This window comes from Pipistrellus kuhlii, unplaced genomic scaffold, assembly GCF_014108245.1.
Source record: "Pipistrellus kuhlii isolate mPipKuh1 unplaced genomic scaffold, mPipKuh1.p scaffold_m20_p_13, whole genome shotgun sequence".
Classification (NCBI taxonomy): Eukaryota; Metazoa; Chordata; class Mammalia; order Chiroptera; family Vespertilionidae; genus Pipistrellus; species Pipistrellus kuhlii.
The window spans coordinates 4,094,736-4,112,125 of NW_023425438.1; the positions used below are offsets into that span (position 1 = coordinate 4,094,736).

The 17,390-nt window shown below is 38.9% G+C and overlaps 1 protein-coding gene across 2 annotated transcripts in view; it reads right to left on the minus strand.

Annotated features, from left to right (window-relative positions):
- Window positions 1–17,390, minus strand: part of WDR35 (WD repeat domain 35) — a 40,613-nt gene that overhangs the window by 16,953 nt on the left and 6,270 nt on the right. Inside the window, exons 5-15 of one of the 2 annotated variants that reach the window (XM_036434658.2) lie at window positions 15,898–16,026; window positions 15,445–15,578; window positions 13,450–13,615; window positions 12,946–13,091; window positions 11,807–11,932; window positions 11,147–11,332; window positions 9,283–9,315; window positions 8,862–8,922; window positions 4,117–4,261; window positions 2,890–2,959; window positions 1,762–1,815 (exon numbers count right to left, since the gene is read on the minus strand). In XM_036434658.2, the coding sequence (XP_036290551.1) occupies window positions 1,762–1,815; window positions 2,890–2,959; window positions 4,117–4,261; window positions 8,862–8,922; window positions 9,283–9,315; window positions 11,147–11,332; window positions 11,807–11,932; window positions 12,946–13,091; window positions 13,450–13,615; window positions 15,445–15,578; window positions 15,898–16,026 (1,250 nt within the window). The remainder of the gene's footprint in view (window positions 1–1,761; window positions 1,816–2,889; window positions 2,960–4,116; window positions 4,262–8,861; window positions 8,923–9,282; window positions 9,316–11,146; window positions 11,333–11,806; window positions 11,933–12,945; window positions 13,092–13,449; window positions 13,616–15,444; window positions 15,579–15,897; window positions 16,027–17,390) is intronic. The other variant, XM_036434657.2, reaches the window with a different exon arrangement.

Here is a 17,390-nt window from a genome sequence, read left to right on the forward strand (position 1 = left end):
CCCCTCAACAACCATTGGGTGATGTAAGTTAGTCACGCCCCTCAAACACCATTGGGTGAGGTTGGAAGTGGGGCCCGCCCCTCCACAGCCATTGGCTGAGGTTGAGAGTGGGTCCCAGCCTTCCACAACCATTGGCTGAGGTTGGAAGTGGGACCGGCCCCTCAACTACCATTTGCTGAGGTTGGAAGTGGGACCGGTCCCTCAACTACCATTGGTTGAGGTTGGAAGTGGGACCCGCCCCTCAAACACCATTGGCTGAGGTTCAAAGTGGGTCCCACCCCTCCACAACCATTGGCTAAGATTGGAAGTGGGACTGGCCCCTCAACTACCATTGGCTGAGGTTGGAAGTGAGACCCGACCCTCAAACGCCATTGAGTGAGGTTCAAAGTGGGTCCCACCCCTCCACAACCATTGGCTGAGGTTGGAAGTGGGTCCCGACCTTCTACAACCATTGGCTGAGGTTGGAACAGGGTCCCGCCTCTCAACAGCCATTGTGTTAAGTTGGAACTCGGTCCCGCCCCTCAAACACCATTGGGTGAGGTTCAAAGTGGGTCCCACCCCTAAACAACCATTGGGTGAGGTTGGACGTGGGACCACAAGGCAGGGCCCCAATTAATTACAGAAACACAGATCTCTCTGAACAACACCCACCTTTAGGCCCAGCCCCTTTGGTCCTGCCTCTTCCTCACTGCTCATGCCCAATCTACCCTCAAAAACAGGGGGCAATTGTGTTGTTCCAAAGCACTTCCCCCAAGCCCCTGCCTTACTTCCCCTCCAAGGAGGCACTATGTGTCTCTCTCCCAATGCTCAGACTGTGGGAAGGAAATCTCAGCAGATGTACATTGAAGACCCTGGAAGACACCCCAGGGTCCTGGTGACCAAGGTCAACATCTTATAGGTAGGTTCTCATTTAGTAGCTAAGTCAATTTTTATAATTGTTCTGGGTTGCAAGTTATTATTTTCTGCAAATGTCAGAAAATAATAAATATTTTCTTAAAAGCCACCCTTCTATATAGCAAAAGAGAAAAGAAGTTATTCCACAGACCTAAGACAGACTGCTAAAAACGTACACCAATTTCATTTGGTGAGGAAAAGTGAATACCATTTTCTTAAGATTGTTTCCCCCTTAAATTAACTAATGGCCAAAGCACATAACTAGACCTGGAAACAGACACCATTAGGCTTGGTTTCCATAATTCCAATTCAATGACTCTACCAGCATTACTATGTCAAAGTCAACATTTCTCTAAAATTAACATGTTCAAATGTCAGAACTCAAGAAAAGACACTATACACTGATGTTATTTGAAAAACTCAGCAAAAAAAATTGTCAAGTACTTCTTTATTTTAATGGCTAGAAATCACCCCACCTCTTCACCCTAAATCTTACAAAAGTAGCTGAGCCAAAGCACTTTCTCCAATGGAAACTCGCAGGCAACCCAGAGGAGGAAACTCTAAACCTATGACCACCATCCAATCTGCCCCACTTCTGCTAACCCTTTAGAGGGCTCGTTCAACCCAGCCAAACTCTCCCCAACGGACCCTCATCCTACTGCCCTTACAAACAGCTTTTTGCAATAGATGAACAATTTGTGAGGCAATCTTTAAGACTTTTTTTTTTTTTAGACTTTCTTATTTCTCATGTTGGGTTCAGTTAAACTCAAAGTACCCCATAAAAGGATATTCAAATCCAAAACATGTTGCTTTGCTCTATTTTTACAATTTAAGCAACTATTACTCATAATTTTTTTCACAACTTACCACAATCAACGTCTTATCAGATGCAGTTAAGGCACAAATTGGATCCCTGGTACCCTAAAATAAATCAATTTGTTATTCTTTAACAAATATTTATTAGGTGACTAATCTGGTATAAGGTAGTATGCAGTTCAACAATACATTTACTAACTGATCAAACTTTTACTAACCTACTATGTGCCAGACACTAAACTGACACTAAACTAAGCACTAAAGATACTCGGAGGAAATCTTTACCCTCAGGGATCAGTCAAAAGTCTACTGGGGCCTGGCTGGCGTGGTTCAGTGACTGAGCGTCAACCAGGCTGCAGACTCGATCCCCAGTAGGGGGCGTGCAGGAGGCAGCCGATTCATGATTCTCTCTCATCATTGATGTTTCTATCTCTCTCTCACTCTCCCTTCTTCTCTGAAATCAATAAAAAATACATTTTAAAAAACAAGGTCACACAGTAGTTATGAGCTCACAGAGGAAGAAACATGGAGGCAAAAACCTGAGCTTAGTCACAAAAGATGAACAGATAGATGGCAAATGAGAGAGGGAGATGACCTGGCACTGTCACAACCTGAATGGCACTCAAGAGGCTGGCTTAGTGAAAGGAAGCCCATCTCTAAAGGTCGCATGCTATATGATTCCGTTCATAAAACATTCTCAGGGTGTCAAAGTCTAGAGAGGGAAACAAATGAGTGGTTGCCAGGGAGCAGGGATGACAGAGAGAGGAGGTGTGACAATGAAGACGTAGCTAACACGATGCGCACATGTAAACAATAAGGAATGAGATCGTAGTCTTAGTCTAACAGTAATAGTACCAGTGTCAATTTCCTGGTTTTGATATTATACTACATTTACATAAAATGTTCCATTTGAAGGAAGCCGGGTAGAGAAGTTCTATGGGCTGTTTTTGCAACTTCTTGTGAGCCTACAATTATTTTAAAATAAAATGTTTTTAAAATCAAAAGAAGAAAAAGTTATAGATATAGAAAAAGGTTTTCAGAATAGAAAAAATGTTTAAAGAATTATTAGGATAATATGCTATCACTGGAAACAAATTATTTTACTGGTCTCAAAATAAAATTATAGCATTTACAAATCTACACATATTAATGTTTGATGGCAGCAATAAAATCACCTACTTGAATGGCTTTATTATAATCAAGCACTCCATCCACTGATCCAGAAGGACTATCATCAATATGATAGATTCTGGGAGGGAAAATCAGAATTTCAAAGATAATATAAAGGTTACACTATTTCATAATCTCTAGAATAGTTAAAGGACTGGATGATACCAATGAATATTATTATCATATATAATAAAAGGCTAATATGCAAATCGGCCAAACAGTGGAATGACTGGTTGCTATAACATGCACTGACCACCAGGGGGCAGACACCCAATGTAGGAGCTACCTGCTGGTGGTCAGTGCACCAGAAGCCAGGCTCATGGCTGGCGAGCACAGTGGTAGTGGCAGGAACCTCTCTTGCCTAAATGGCAGCACTAAGGATGTCTGACTGATGGCTTAGGGGATACGAGCCTAAGCCTTCAGTCAGACATCCCCTAAAGGCTCCCAGACTGTGAGAGGACACAGGCTGGACTGGGAGAATCCCCACACCACCCCGAGTGCACAAATTTTGTGCACCAGGCCTCTAGTTTAACATAAATGCGGTTAAAGAATTCTTAACAATGCTCAATCTTATAAAGATAGAAATTATCTAACTACCAGGTGAGAGACAGAAGCCATGTCACCAGTGCACCCAACCTAAGTCATCATCCATGCCTGTATCTAAGGACCTGTCTCTCCTGGGTGAGGAGCACTAGAATCACCCCCTCCTGTCCCAGAATGATCTGCACCGCTCACACACCAGCCTTACCACAATCAATGTCTTATCAGATGCAGTTAAGGCACAAATTGGATCCTTGTGCCCTAAAATAAATCACCATAATTCAGTAGAGCATCGTAACATAACTAAGTGAGAGGAGATGGGTGAGAATAGCCATTTCCTTATAAAAACACAGATTTCCAGTCTCATCTATAAGGGCTTTCTTTTATGACACCACTCTTACCTCTCTTTTATTTTGATAAATTAAAACAGATACATTTGAAAGATATTCAGATTAACTGGAAAATATTATTTGTGTTCATCAAAACAATTTACAGTTCTCAGGCATGACAATAACTAACCCTATGTGATTTTAATGTGATCTAGTTGAGAACAGCATTTGAGAGCTTGCCCCCTGGCATATGTTGTCAGTTCGGCTCAAAGAAACTTCTAAAAATTCTCTACAGGTTTTGAAAAAATAAATATTATAAATATGATATGGTTGAGCTTCTAAAAAAAATATGCACCAAGAGACATACCTTTCTCTCCCTTCTTTCCGAGACCGTGTCATCTGATTAATTTCCAACGCTGTGAGCTTCTTTGACACACGATATTGCCAAATATAAAATGCTTCTTTTGAAGCTGCTATCACATGGGTTTTGGTCATTGCAACAAATAATGGAACTATTAAAAAACATTGGGACAATTAGATTACAGTCGCACAGAACCTCAGAATGTGCTGCCAAGGACAACAGCGATCCCCAAGTTCAAGCCCTATTTTACAGACAACATACCCCACACAGTCTGGGAAATCAGCTGAGAGTCAGAAGCTTGTTAAACTGTACAAAAAATGTTCATTCAAAACAGGTCAAAGACCTAACTATAGGACCCTTAGAAAGAAATATAGGAGTAAATCTTTGTGACTTGGGTTAAGCAATGGTTTCTTAACTATGGCCCCAAAAAAGCATAAGCAACGAAAGCTAAAGTAGGTAAACTGGACTTCACCAAAATGAAAAACATGTGTGCTTCAAAGGACACCATCCACAAACTGAAAAGACAACCCACGAAACATAAAATATATTTACAAATCAAATACATGATAAGGAATTATATCTAGAAAATATTAAGAACTCTTACACTTCAGAGACAAACAGCCCAACTGAAAAATGGGCAAAGGATCTGAACAGAAATTTCTCCCATGAAGGTATACAAATGACCACTAAGCAAATGAAAAGCTGCTCAACAGCATTAGCCATCAGGCAAATGCCACAAGGTGCCACTTCACACCCAACACACCTGCTAGAATGAAGCAGTCACACAAGACCTGAGTATTCACAGGATGTGGAGAAATGGTTGGACTGTACAGTGGTGCACAGCTTAGCAGTTCCTCAAAATGTTAAACCCAGAATAACCATATGCCCCAGAAATTCCACTCTTGGGTACAACCACGAGAAATGAAAACTTATGTCCACGCAAAAAGTCATACACAAATGTTCATAACAGCATTATTCATCATAGCCAAAAAGTAAAAACAGCCATGTGTCCATTAACTAATGAATGAAAAATAAAATCCCAGTCCTTCCTCCCTTCCCCACTACCATTACTGCTTGGTGTAGGCATTTACGATACCTTCTCTCTGATCCTGTATGTCTTATATTTCCTCATTAGTTCAGAAAAGAAAATCTGGCCAGAGTGGCTCGGTTGGGTGAGTGTCATCTGTGTACGGAAAGGTTGCCAGTTCAATTCCTAGTTAGGGTACATACCTGGGTTGCAGGTTTGATCCCCAGTTGGGAAGATAATAAAAGGCAAACGATGGATGTTTCACTCTCCCATCGATGTTTCCCTCTCTCCCTCCCCCTTTCTCTCTCATATCCTCAGGTGAGGATTTAAAAAATAAAGAAAATTCCCTAAAGTTCCTTCCTAATTTAGGAATATATTCTCTTAAACATATAACTCTTTTTATATGTTCTGCTTCTTAGAGCACATTTAGTGAAGCTCCTTCTATGTACCCTTTAATGAAACAGATAGTCTCATCAAATCCATCCTACAGATAAATGTAAAATACTTTTCCAAGGTCACAAACAAAATAAACAACATAAAATTAAACATAAACTAACACAAAATATATGAAAACAAAAAAGCCCTTCATAAAAGATCATTTTAGTACCTAATTTCTAAAGAAATGATTTAATTGGTACAAAAATTAGTATTCTACTCATAATTACTATGAAAAGTCACCATTTATATGGCTAGGATAAACAAATGGTGTTAATTGCAGCTGCCATTTATGGGATTCAGGCCACAAGCCAAATAAAAGACATTAAGGCAGTAAAAGACTTAGAAACTGAAGAAACGAGACTCATGGTATGATGTTAAATGAGTAGATTAACAACTTGGGAATTGAAATTCAAGAATTTTTATATGCAAATAACTCAGTATAGTGAATCGTATTTTTTTTTAATTTTCCTTATAATTGTCTAAGAGTTTTCTATTAAAATGTGTACTATTTCCAAACCCTAGAGGGAGACAGAAGCCTTCCCTGTGGGAACCACTGGTTGAAAGGCAGTCCTGGCAAAGCTGGCAGGAGCTGAATGCAATGGCTCAGCAAGCCAGGCCCACTCTGCTCTGCTTTCGCTGACCCTGTCGTCGCCAAATCATAAAACTTTCGTGAATTCTTAGTAAATTCTCTCACAGAGACTGATGCTGTAATTATAGTCACATGACAGCCCTTAATGTGATGCAATGTTCTACAAACTATAACTGCTTTTCAACAAAACATCATTTTATAAGCACATTATAGCATTTTTCTAAACAATGTTTACCTACAATTATAAAATACTAGAGGCCCGATGCATGAAATTCATGCAAGAGTAGGCCTTCCTTCCCCTGGCTGCTGGCACCAGCTTTATTCATTGCTCAGCCCTTTAAAGAGCTGGTAAACGGAGGCTGCATTGAAATGTTTTCATTAAACGACCCCTCTCTGAATACGCGGATGGCTCTGTGCTTGTGCTGCGGCCGGTCCTTACAAAGCTCCTGCCTGCTCCCGCCACAATGGCTGCAGCACAGGCCCCGGACAGGCACCCTGCATGCCTCCATTCCCTGCAAATGCTGTTTTCTCTCCTGAGATGTCACCTGAGGAAGCGCCCTTCACAACTCAGCTTACATGAAACCTCTCCGTTGATAAGATGTCCCTGATGCCCTCACGCACTGATATCCACTTACCCAGCACCTAGCACAACACCTAGCAGGGGACTGATGGCCATTGTTCAGTGGATTCACTGTATTTTAATTATTTATTTAGACACCCTACAGGAAATGCCATAATTAAGTTCTTAGCCGTCCCTTTACCCAGTATAGCACGTAAGACAATATATATTCATTGATGGTTTACTAAATAAATGGACGGTGTTTGAAATATTTTCATATGTTCAATAAACACTTCTTATGGGGCAAGTACAGTCTTAGGTAGTGGGGATTAGAAATTAATAGATTTAAGAAGCTCAAAATCTTATGGGGGAAGATAGAGAAGAAAGTCATCAGTGCGGAGTAAGTACTTGGAATAGAAGCACATCAAAGACATTTTGAGGGATCAAAGGGAGAACACCAAAAAAAGGTGCCTAAGTCCTACAGGTACAATACAACAGAGTCCTATGAACTGAAGTTCTTTTCAAAAGTTTCTATAGAAATTGACAGGAGGAAGAGTAAAAGATGAAACAAAAATTACTCTTTCTAGAACAACATCTGTTACATACTTTTTTGGCTTTAGCCTCCAATCCTCATAAAAATTTAACAGAAACTTAAAAAAGGAATTTTACAGTATGAAAAAAAATGTTGAGTCTTGGCTGAATTTACTTTGGCAGTAAACCAGTGAAAGAACTGTTTGTTAAAACTTCAGCCACAGAAATTGCAGGAAAAAAAGTTTCTAGACTCAAAACTACAAATAATCATGCCGCAAGCATTTCCCATTTGATGAAGGTGAAGAATTTACATCTGGCTTTATTAAAAAATAGAAATATGTACAATCAAAATTGCTTTGAAGCTTATTCTATCATCATTACGATTCTATGTTAAAACTTGATATTAAAAGAAAAAATAAGCATATCGTCTGAAGGTTAACAAGGAACACTAACACACACACACACACACAGAGTATGCAACAAAATGTCTACACACTTTAAATAATTACAAAGGCTGTGTTTATTAAATACATTTCATTTTCAAAATTGAGCTGTTAAAATGTATATAACATTTTGGGGGACACCCTGTACATATACATATAATATGCCTATATGGCAATGAAATTGAGAAGTTCAAAATATAAAAGTGAGTTACCGAGTCCCTAAACTTAAAGTATAAAATCTCTGAGGCCAATAATTATTTCCCACATTTGCTTGTATTATCCAAAGCACTCAGCACAATAAAACATTTAGAAGGCAGACACTGACATTTGATCGTTAAGTCCAAATGTGAAATCTGGAGGGGAAAAAAGAAATGTCTAGTTCTCAGATTCAGAACATAAGTGTTTTCAGCTTTTGAAATCTCATCATTTTTCCAATACCATATCCAATAAACTACCATATGCTTTCAAAGAAAACCATTACTTCTGGAGGTTACAGTGAAACAGTAGAAAAATATTTGGCAATGGTTTTTAACAAAATACTTAGAATAAGACTTGTAATTTTTTAATGGTTACCTTCGTAGCATTTGGATACAGGGAATGGTATATCTAAAGTAACAAATATCTGAAAACAAAAACTCAGGCATTTTTAAAGTTGTCCCTATTAACAGACACATTTCATTGGAAAATTCTGAAAAAGGCAAACTCACTTTTACAAGCAGCTTGGTGTTTTTAATAGAAGAGAGGTATTTACAGGCAGTTTATTAATAATAAAAGTGGGTTAAGGTTAAGGGCAAAATTCTTTCTATAATCCTGTTTGTTGCATACTGATCATTACATGGCATATCAATCCCTATACAATTATAGTTCCCATTTAAAGCAAATGATGACAGCATAGCAGTTGTGAGATTATTATGGCATTTAGATAAAGTGACCTTATAACTGATTGTATTTCCCAGGACAGCTTCTGGGTAATTCAGTGAGACAGAGCATCATTAACTATTGTTCCATGATGACAGGCATAGACTGCACCTGGTAAACCAGGAAGTATGCTCCTCCTTGTTTTGGAGAATGCCATTCTAATGTAATAATACCACTGTTTAGTTATTAATTAGCTTTACAAATAAACCTTGATTAAAGAAGTAATAAATATTAACATTTCCTTACCGATATCAATGTATTTGGGATCCAAGGGTGTACCAATAGAATTACAAAGAACTAGCACAAACTGTGAAAAATAAGACAAAAGGTATCAGAACTCCTGCTGAAGGATAATAAAGGAAATAATGCTTAACATAGCATATCTCTTTTTCAAGTATCACTAACTGAGAGATAATGGATAAAACTGTTAAGTGAAAGAACAGCATAGAAATATAATCTACAGCATTAAAAATAAAGAAATATTAATTAAATCTAAACCAAAACTAATTTCTCAATATTGGAACACTGTAGTTTTTAAGAGGCTACTTAAGAAACGTAAATACACTGGCTATTTTCATTATTTATTCTTGTAAAATTCCTGATCAGCTATAAGATCAAAAATCATTTTTTCCTAGGATCAGCTTTAAGAGCTAATTTAACTTGTTACCGTGGCACCAAATGTTTCCGTCTCGCTCTCCTCCTTGGAAGCAATATATAAATGATGGAGAAATTCAGAAAAATTTAGTGAATTTAGAAAAAACATAATCCAACCTAGTGAAAATGACTCAAAATGCCCATTAGTTAACACATATTCAAATAATTACCCATAATTGATATTAAGAAAATAACCAAGCATAATTCACACTTTACATTATATTATTTTTAAGTGATTTTTACTGTTAGTCTTTTTTTTTGTATTAAGAATGTTATTTTTCCGTAGATGTTCTCTTGATTAGGATAATGGCTTCAAATTAACCAATTCTCTATGTACTATTACATATAGACTTTATCTTTCTTTTTCCAGCATCTCAAGTGAAATTTAACTTCATAAATATAATCTAAATGACAAAAGGTACAGTACCATAATTTACTCTTCCGCTACTTAAGCTTACTTACTGCCACAAAATACCACAAATAACTTGTATCTTTAAGTTTTCTTATCATTTGCATGCTCAGCCTCAAGAGACTGCCTACTAAAAATACACGCCTCCCCTAACTTCCCACATCTTACTCCCTAGAGTAATTATTTTCATCTTTTAACTCATCCTTTCGGCATTTACCTCCGCAAATCTAAGGTTCACGTTTGCGATGGTACTTCTTGTTTTGTCCTGCTTTGTTTCAGTGGGGACTCCCAGTGTGGGTGTTCAGAGGTCTTTTCTCCCGGCTCTTCCCATCTCCTACCTGGATGCTGTGTGCTTAGCTACCAGTGTTCTGGCAACCAAGGTGGAAAAGACGACTGGGGACACAGCAGTCGACTTTGTACTTCACTGCCTTGCTCTCAGCAGGTTCCCTCCTCTGACCTTCCTGGGTGCCCTTCCGTGCACACACTCTGTTATCCTCTGCAGAGTGACCTGGTCTCCCTGCCTGAGGAAGGGCAGCTGCCTATGAGCTCAGCAGAGGGAAAGGAGCCTGCTTCTTCCTATGCCTTTTGTTTTGTTTCCTTCTTCTGCATCATCTCTGCTGCTTCCAAATTGCTGCTCTGTTTGTTTCTCTCTCTGACCAGGTACCATCAAGAGCTCTCTCTTCGGGGCTCTGTGAGGTAAACTGTTGCTCTTACTTTCTCCTCTGATGAGTTCGGCTTCAGCTTTCTTAGTTCTGCTCGGGCGATTGCCACCAATCCACCTCCGCTCTGACCTCCACTACTAGGCTGATGTTTCCTCTCCCTTCCTGGCCCCCATGGGTTTATGGCTTCTTTAAAATACCCTGTTCTAGTGAGTTTCAGGGGGAAATGTAGCTGTTCAAATGGCCACTTTAAACCAAAAACCCTATACTTTTTAATGGGATAAAATAATTTATAACACAGCCAAAGACTCTGCTAACCCTTTTTTGAAAAATGGACATGCTCCTGTAAATACTTAAGCATACCTTTTAAAAAGGCATTAACTATATTATTTTTGTGCTACCAAACTGATTTTTAAAGCAATATAACTCTGAATAGAAGTATATTTCTCCACATCACAGCTATCCAGTGTTATATGGTCACTGTTATGTAATTTCTTGGGCATTTATACTAAACATCTACCTATTCATCATTGCTTATAAATTTTCAACTTGGAAGAGGATTGTGGTATTTTAAATACGTTTCAGAGACAAAAAGCTTCAGTACTGAACAGATCGATATAAAATGTCAGTGGATTAATTAATTAAATGAGGTCATATAATTTCTAACAGAAGTCTAGCCAGACATGACCAAGAGAACCACTACTTCGCTGGACCTGCCGGTGTAGGGCCATGCTTGCAAGTAGACAACTATAGCCCAATTCTGCCAAGTGGCTGGCCTGTCTAAGTTTTTAATATTGAGGAACACCTACCTGAGGAAGATTTTCATCAGCTTTCGTAGCCAAAATGCAGAAGTCTCCACAGGTAGTAATAGAAATGAGACTCTTCACATATTTAACGTATTTCTCATTGTTTTTCGTATCCCAAAATATAACATAGTACTCTGGGCGATCAGGTCTGGTATAAGCATAAACTATAGTATTTGAGCAATATCCCCACTAGGAAAAAAGGAAGGAAGAAAGGGAGGGAAAAGGAGGAGGAAAGAAGGGAAGAAAAGATGGAAAAAGGGAGAAAAAAACATTTAACACTGGGGAAGAAAAAACGTTATTACGTTTTTACTATAAAAATATTACAGACATGTGGTTTATCAGTTCTGATGAAATATATTCTTCAGAAATGGATGACAGGACTGGACATTCAGCTTAATACCTTTTCTCATTAAAATGACAAAAAAATTGCCAAAACCGGTTTGGCTCAGTGGATAGAGCATCGACCTGTGGACCGAAAGGTCCCAGGTTCGATTCCGGTCAAGGGCATGTGCCTTGGTTGCAGGCACATCCCCGGTGGGGGGTGTGCAGGATGCAGCTGGTCAATGTTTCTCTCTCATCTATGTTTCTGGCTCTCTATCCCTCTCCCTTCCTCTCTGTAAGAAATCAATAAAATATGTTTTTACAACTGCTCATAATACTCACCTTATAATCAGGTCGAATATTTGCAAAATATATAAAACAGTCAACAGCTAGTGCAATCTTCAATCCACCTCCTTCCCAAGACAGTGCAGATATCTGCTTTCCAGAAACCCTCAAAGTGCCTAGAGACTGAAAATATAGTTGTATTTAACCTAAAGTATCACAATGAAATAAAATACAAATTACCACTAGTCACCTCACAGGGATCAAAACTGGCATGAAAATTATTTTGTGGAAGGATTCTATTCACTTCAAAATCATTTTCCTTTAATTTTTATAATAAAAACCATACATATGGTAAGAGAAATTTACAAACTATAGCCAAAGAATTCAGTATCAAATTTTATCTTTATTTTTATGTGCAACTAAGAAAGAAAAAACACATTGTTAAGTAAAATATTAAAACAACTGGTAAAAGCCTTGTGTAGCAAAAATACATATTTTTTAAAGTGTATGGTGAATTTAAAGAAACCAACAGGATATTCAAAAAGAATTGAATATATTCCAGAGTTAGAAAATAAAAGAAGTAAAAATTTGTTAAGTTTGGTTACTAATAAGTTCTCAATTTCTAAATTCTTTAAAATTCACAATATATTACTTCTCCTTTTTGAAAATTAAATGTAGTAATAATACTATTGAGAAGGATAACATGCATTTATGAAAAACAATGCTTATCATTTAATGTAGAATCACCTTTAATTAATTATTAAGATAGACATTTCTTAAAATAATTAATTATTTCACTACAAGTTAAAACTATTAGAAGTTTGGAGAAAGGACAGATATATATTATCTATGCACATTTAATATGTCACATTAAAATCCAAAAAATTAATCTGAAACAACTACATTACACCAAAAACAACTCAAAAAACCAGCAGCAAACACAAATGCATATTTAGATCACATGTGAAACATCTGGGTTTCTAAATGTACAGGTTATGCTATAAATTCCATGAGAAAACAGAACTAAGAAGACTTATAATGAGGATCATTCAAAGACATATACCTGATATTTTTACTGAAAATGTCCCTTAGAAAAAATGTGACAAGTATGTACCTTTTCCTCCATTCTTTTCCCCCTACCTTATTCACTGCGTATTTAAATGGAAAGAAAGAGACAAAATCTTCATGGCGTGTACCTCCCCAAATGGGTTGTAGAACTGCACGATGTTGACGTCTCTGTCCTGCAGCCCGGCCCTCTGGGTGCCTGCCACCGCCAGCACGCTGCCCGTGTGGTTCCACTGGATGCTGACGACGCTCATGTTCGTGTCGATTAAAACAGGATCTGGTCACAGAGAAGAAAGGAGGCCGTTGTGGTACAACACTTAGCCTAGGGAACTTTATCATCTTAAGGACAATTCTTAAATATTCTTTAGTTCTCCACATGAAAAAACAATTACAGCCCTGATCGGTTTGGCTCAGTGGATAGAGCGTCGGTCTGTGGACTGAAAGGACCCAGGTTCGATTCCAGTCAAGGACATGTACCTTGGTTGCGGGCACATCCCCAGTAGGGGGTGTGCAGGAGGCAGCTGATCGATGTTTCTCTCGCATCAGTGTTTCTAGCTTTCTATCCCTCTCCCTTCCTCTCTGTAAAAAATCAATAAAAAATATACTTAAAAAGTAAATAGAAAACAATGACATACTTTGGTCATTCTCATGTCTCATTATCTGGCACCGCCCATTGTCAAAGCAAACAGCGAGGCAGGGGCAGTCGGGCTCCACGTAGCCTTCGGCGCCGTGGTACCAGTGGATCCCGGCGATGCTGATGGCGCCGGTGACGTTCACCAGGCAGTTCAGCTTCATTTTCATCTAAGAAAAGTCATGTGAGTGTTCTGTGTTGTAGAACAGATCGGCAAGAACAGAGCATTGTAGAAACAACACAGGATGTGGGATTTTAAAACCTAGTTTCAAATGCAAGCTCTATCACTTACTAGTTTACCAACCCTGAAAAAATCACTTCCCCTGAGTTTCAGCTTTCCCCGTTTGCAAGATGAGGAATGAAAAAAAACTTAGGGTCTTTGTGAGCCTCCAATGACAGAAGTATATAAAAGCACTATGGAAACAGCAAAGGGTCACATAAAAGCTGCTATTCCCGCTCCCATTAATGAGTGGATGCATGGAATGCCCGGACCCTGACTAAAGACAGCACTGCCCACACGATCAGATCCTCACAGCTCAGCCACACACAGCTGGTCTTTCCTGAGATGTTACGACCTGAGCCCATACATTTTGCTTCTTTCCAGGCCTGATTTTTATCCCTCACTGTTTAAGTCTTCATTCTTTTTACAAACAGCCCTTAGTAGCTACCTACAGGAATATCTGTGCTCTCTCATGTAAACTGTGGCTTCGGCCTGAGAAGACACAGCCTTGAAACTGCACATCTCCCCACTCATCATCCCTCAGCTCTGTACACTGAAGTCCTGTCCCTTCCAGCGACCTAAAAAGGGGAACAAAAAGCATCAATTTATCTTGATGCAACCAGAGGTGATTTTTTAATTTAAAAAAACTTTTTAGATGATTTCAACCTGAATTGAAGACATTCTTTGTTTTGTTTTAATTGAATTTATTGGGGTTCACACAACCATAAAGGTTTCAAGTGTACCACTCAACAAAACATCATCTGCATGGTGCGCCCATCTCCCAAGCAAAGTCTGTTTCCATGCCCATTTATCCCCTTTGCCCATCTGCACCTACCCCCAGCCTCCTCTCCCTCTGGCCATCACCACACTGCTGTCTGTGCCTATGTATTTTACCTACATATGTTCTTTTGCTTAATCCCTTCACTTTCTTTCATCCCCAACACCCCTCCCCTCTACAGCTGTCCATCAGTTCTATGCATCCTGACTCTGTTCCTATTTTGCTCATCTGTTCATTTTGTTCATTAGATTCCACAAATAGATGAGATCATATAATATTTCCCTTCCTCTGACTGGTTTATTTCACATAGCATAATACCCTCCAGGTCTATCCATGGTGAGATTTCCTTTTTTACCACCCAGTAATATTCTATTATGGAAATGTACCCCAGCTTTTTAATCCACTCATCTACTAATGGGCACTGAGGCTGCTTCCACATCTTAGCTATCCTATATAATAAAAGGCTAATATGCAAATCAACTGAACGGCAGAACGACTGGTCGCTATGATGTGCACTGACCATCGGGGGTCAGATTCTCAACGCAGGAGCTGCCCCCTGGTGGTCAGTATGCTCCCACAAGGGGAGCGCTGATTAGCCAGAAGCTGGGCTTTTAACTGGCGAGTGCAGCTGTGGTGGTTGGAGCCCCTCCCAACTCAACGGCAGCATTACCAAAGCATTACCAAGCGGCAGCGATGACAGTAGGCACAGCAGCCACAGTAGGCATGGTGCGGCAGGCCAGCATGAGCATGAGCAGCAGGGCACCAGCCCCAGTTTGGGCTCCTCCTGTCTGTCTGCTGCTTGGTGCACTGCTCCATCCCTCGAGGGGTCCCGGACTGTGAGAGGACGCAGACCAGGCTGAGGGCCTCCCTATCCCCATGCACAAATTTTACACACAGGGCCTCTAGTCATAAACAAATGTGTACATGTATAGGACAGATACATAAAATAATCAGATAAAATTATATAAATAAAACTAATGAACATATGGGTATATACTTACTATAAAATTCCCTTGGCTATCATAAATGTGTATTTCTCCATTTGCCATTCCAAAAAGTAAGGCTTTACCATCTGCGGACCACGCCACATGCCATAACTGTACACCTTTCAAGTCTTTTCCCCAAATGCGATTTCCTAAAGCAAAACATACAACATAATTATTTCATTAAAAGTTCAAGTATAAAGGTAAATTATATAATTAAGCAGACATATTTTAAATAATCCTGAAAAGTGAATTCACTTTTTAGTGCCACAATAAAATTTTTAATATACTTTTTTACTTGAATATAATTAAAAATAAATGATTCTGAAATGTCATCAAATCATATGCCAACTGTTTTCTCTTTTTATGTTTATTTTTCTGTCAGAAGACTAACATTTAATAATTTAAACCTCTAAAGATAAAAGCATCAACTGAGTCTCGATCTCAGCCCTGGGCGCGATAAGGCATTACCGTCCACTGAGCCGACTATCACCGCCCCGTCTTCATACACGATGCAGATCTTCTGTCCATCTGCAGTCCAGCTCATGCTGCGCACTACGGATTTATTTCTATTGTTGATCATTTCCTCATACCAAGAGCCTATTTGCACAAATAAAAGTACTGGTCAAAGCTTCCACATCCGTTAGACGGTGCTGAAGATTTGAAAACATCCCATGGACTACAATGTGAAATAAACAACTGCAAAGTTTTCCACAACCTGAGACGATAAAACCCTCAAATCCAATATAAACAAAATGAAAAATTACCTTAGACCTTGACTAAGATCATCCCAGAAAACACAGTAAATTCCCACCTTTTTTTCCTCTCTTTCTTTCTTTCTTTAATTAATTAAAAAATAAGACTTTAGTTCTTTTGAAGAGCCAGAAAAACTGATTTTTCTCAAAGCCTAACTTTTCCCACTTAAACACACTTCAGATCATAACCAAGAAAACAGCCGAAACCAGTTTGGCTCAGTGGATAGAAGTCAGCCTGCGGACTGAAGGGTCCCAGGTTCGATTCCGGTCAGGGGCATGTACCTTGTTGTGGGCACATCCCAGTAGGGGGAGTGCAGGAAGCAGCTGATCGATTCTCTCTCATCGATGTTTCTAGCTCTCTATCCCTCTCCCTTCCTCTCTGTAAAAAATCAATAAAAAAATATATTTTAAAAAAATAATCAAGAAAGCAAAAACCAGAATAACCACGATAATTTGTATGTATACAGTATTTTCCGGCGTATAAGACGACCCCCTAATTTTTACAGCAAATATAGGCCTAAACCTATGTTTTAACTGTAAAAATTAGGGGATTTTCGGTTCACTTTTTTTCATTTCAAAAGTAGTCTTATATGCCGGAAAATACGGTACATAAAATCTCCAATGATTAATTATAAGCACGTGAAATATAAGCATATTAGTAAAAACTCTAAGCCAGCCTGAAAAACGTTTAAAATAGTGAATATATCACATTAGCAATATGACATCACTAACGCTGAATGACAAAAACATTGTTGTGCACGGGTTTGGAGAGAGGCATGACTTGTCTCCAGGCAAAACCAAATGTGAGGCCAATCCATGTCTACTTTGTTGTAGTTTTGGTTTTGGTTTTGAAAAGGCTTCACCACATTTGGATATAGGGACTCTGGCCTGCAGCCAAGTAGATGATCACGTAAGTTGGAAATAACAAGCCAGAGCAGGGTATTATCAGAGTCAGGAGCCCTACCTTAGGAAAAGACCAAGTTTATCCTAATTGCCTATATTTTCACACTCCACTCCTTACACACACACACTCACACTTTTAAAAAATAATAAACTCATGTACTGTAGCATATTTTTTTCACTAAGAATTTTTAAATGGTGTACTCAGAATATTTTCAAATCAACACACATGAACTAAGGTGCCCTTTTCACTTATAAATGATGGCCACAGGCCTCCAGAGAGCGTGTATTATGAGTTGTTGTTTTTGG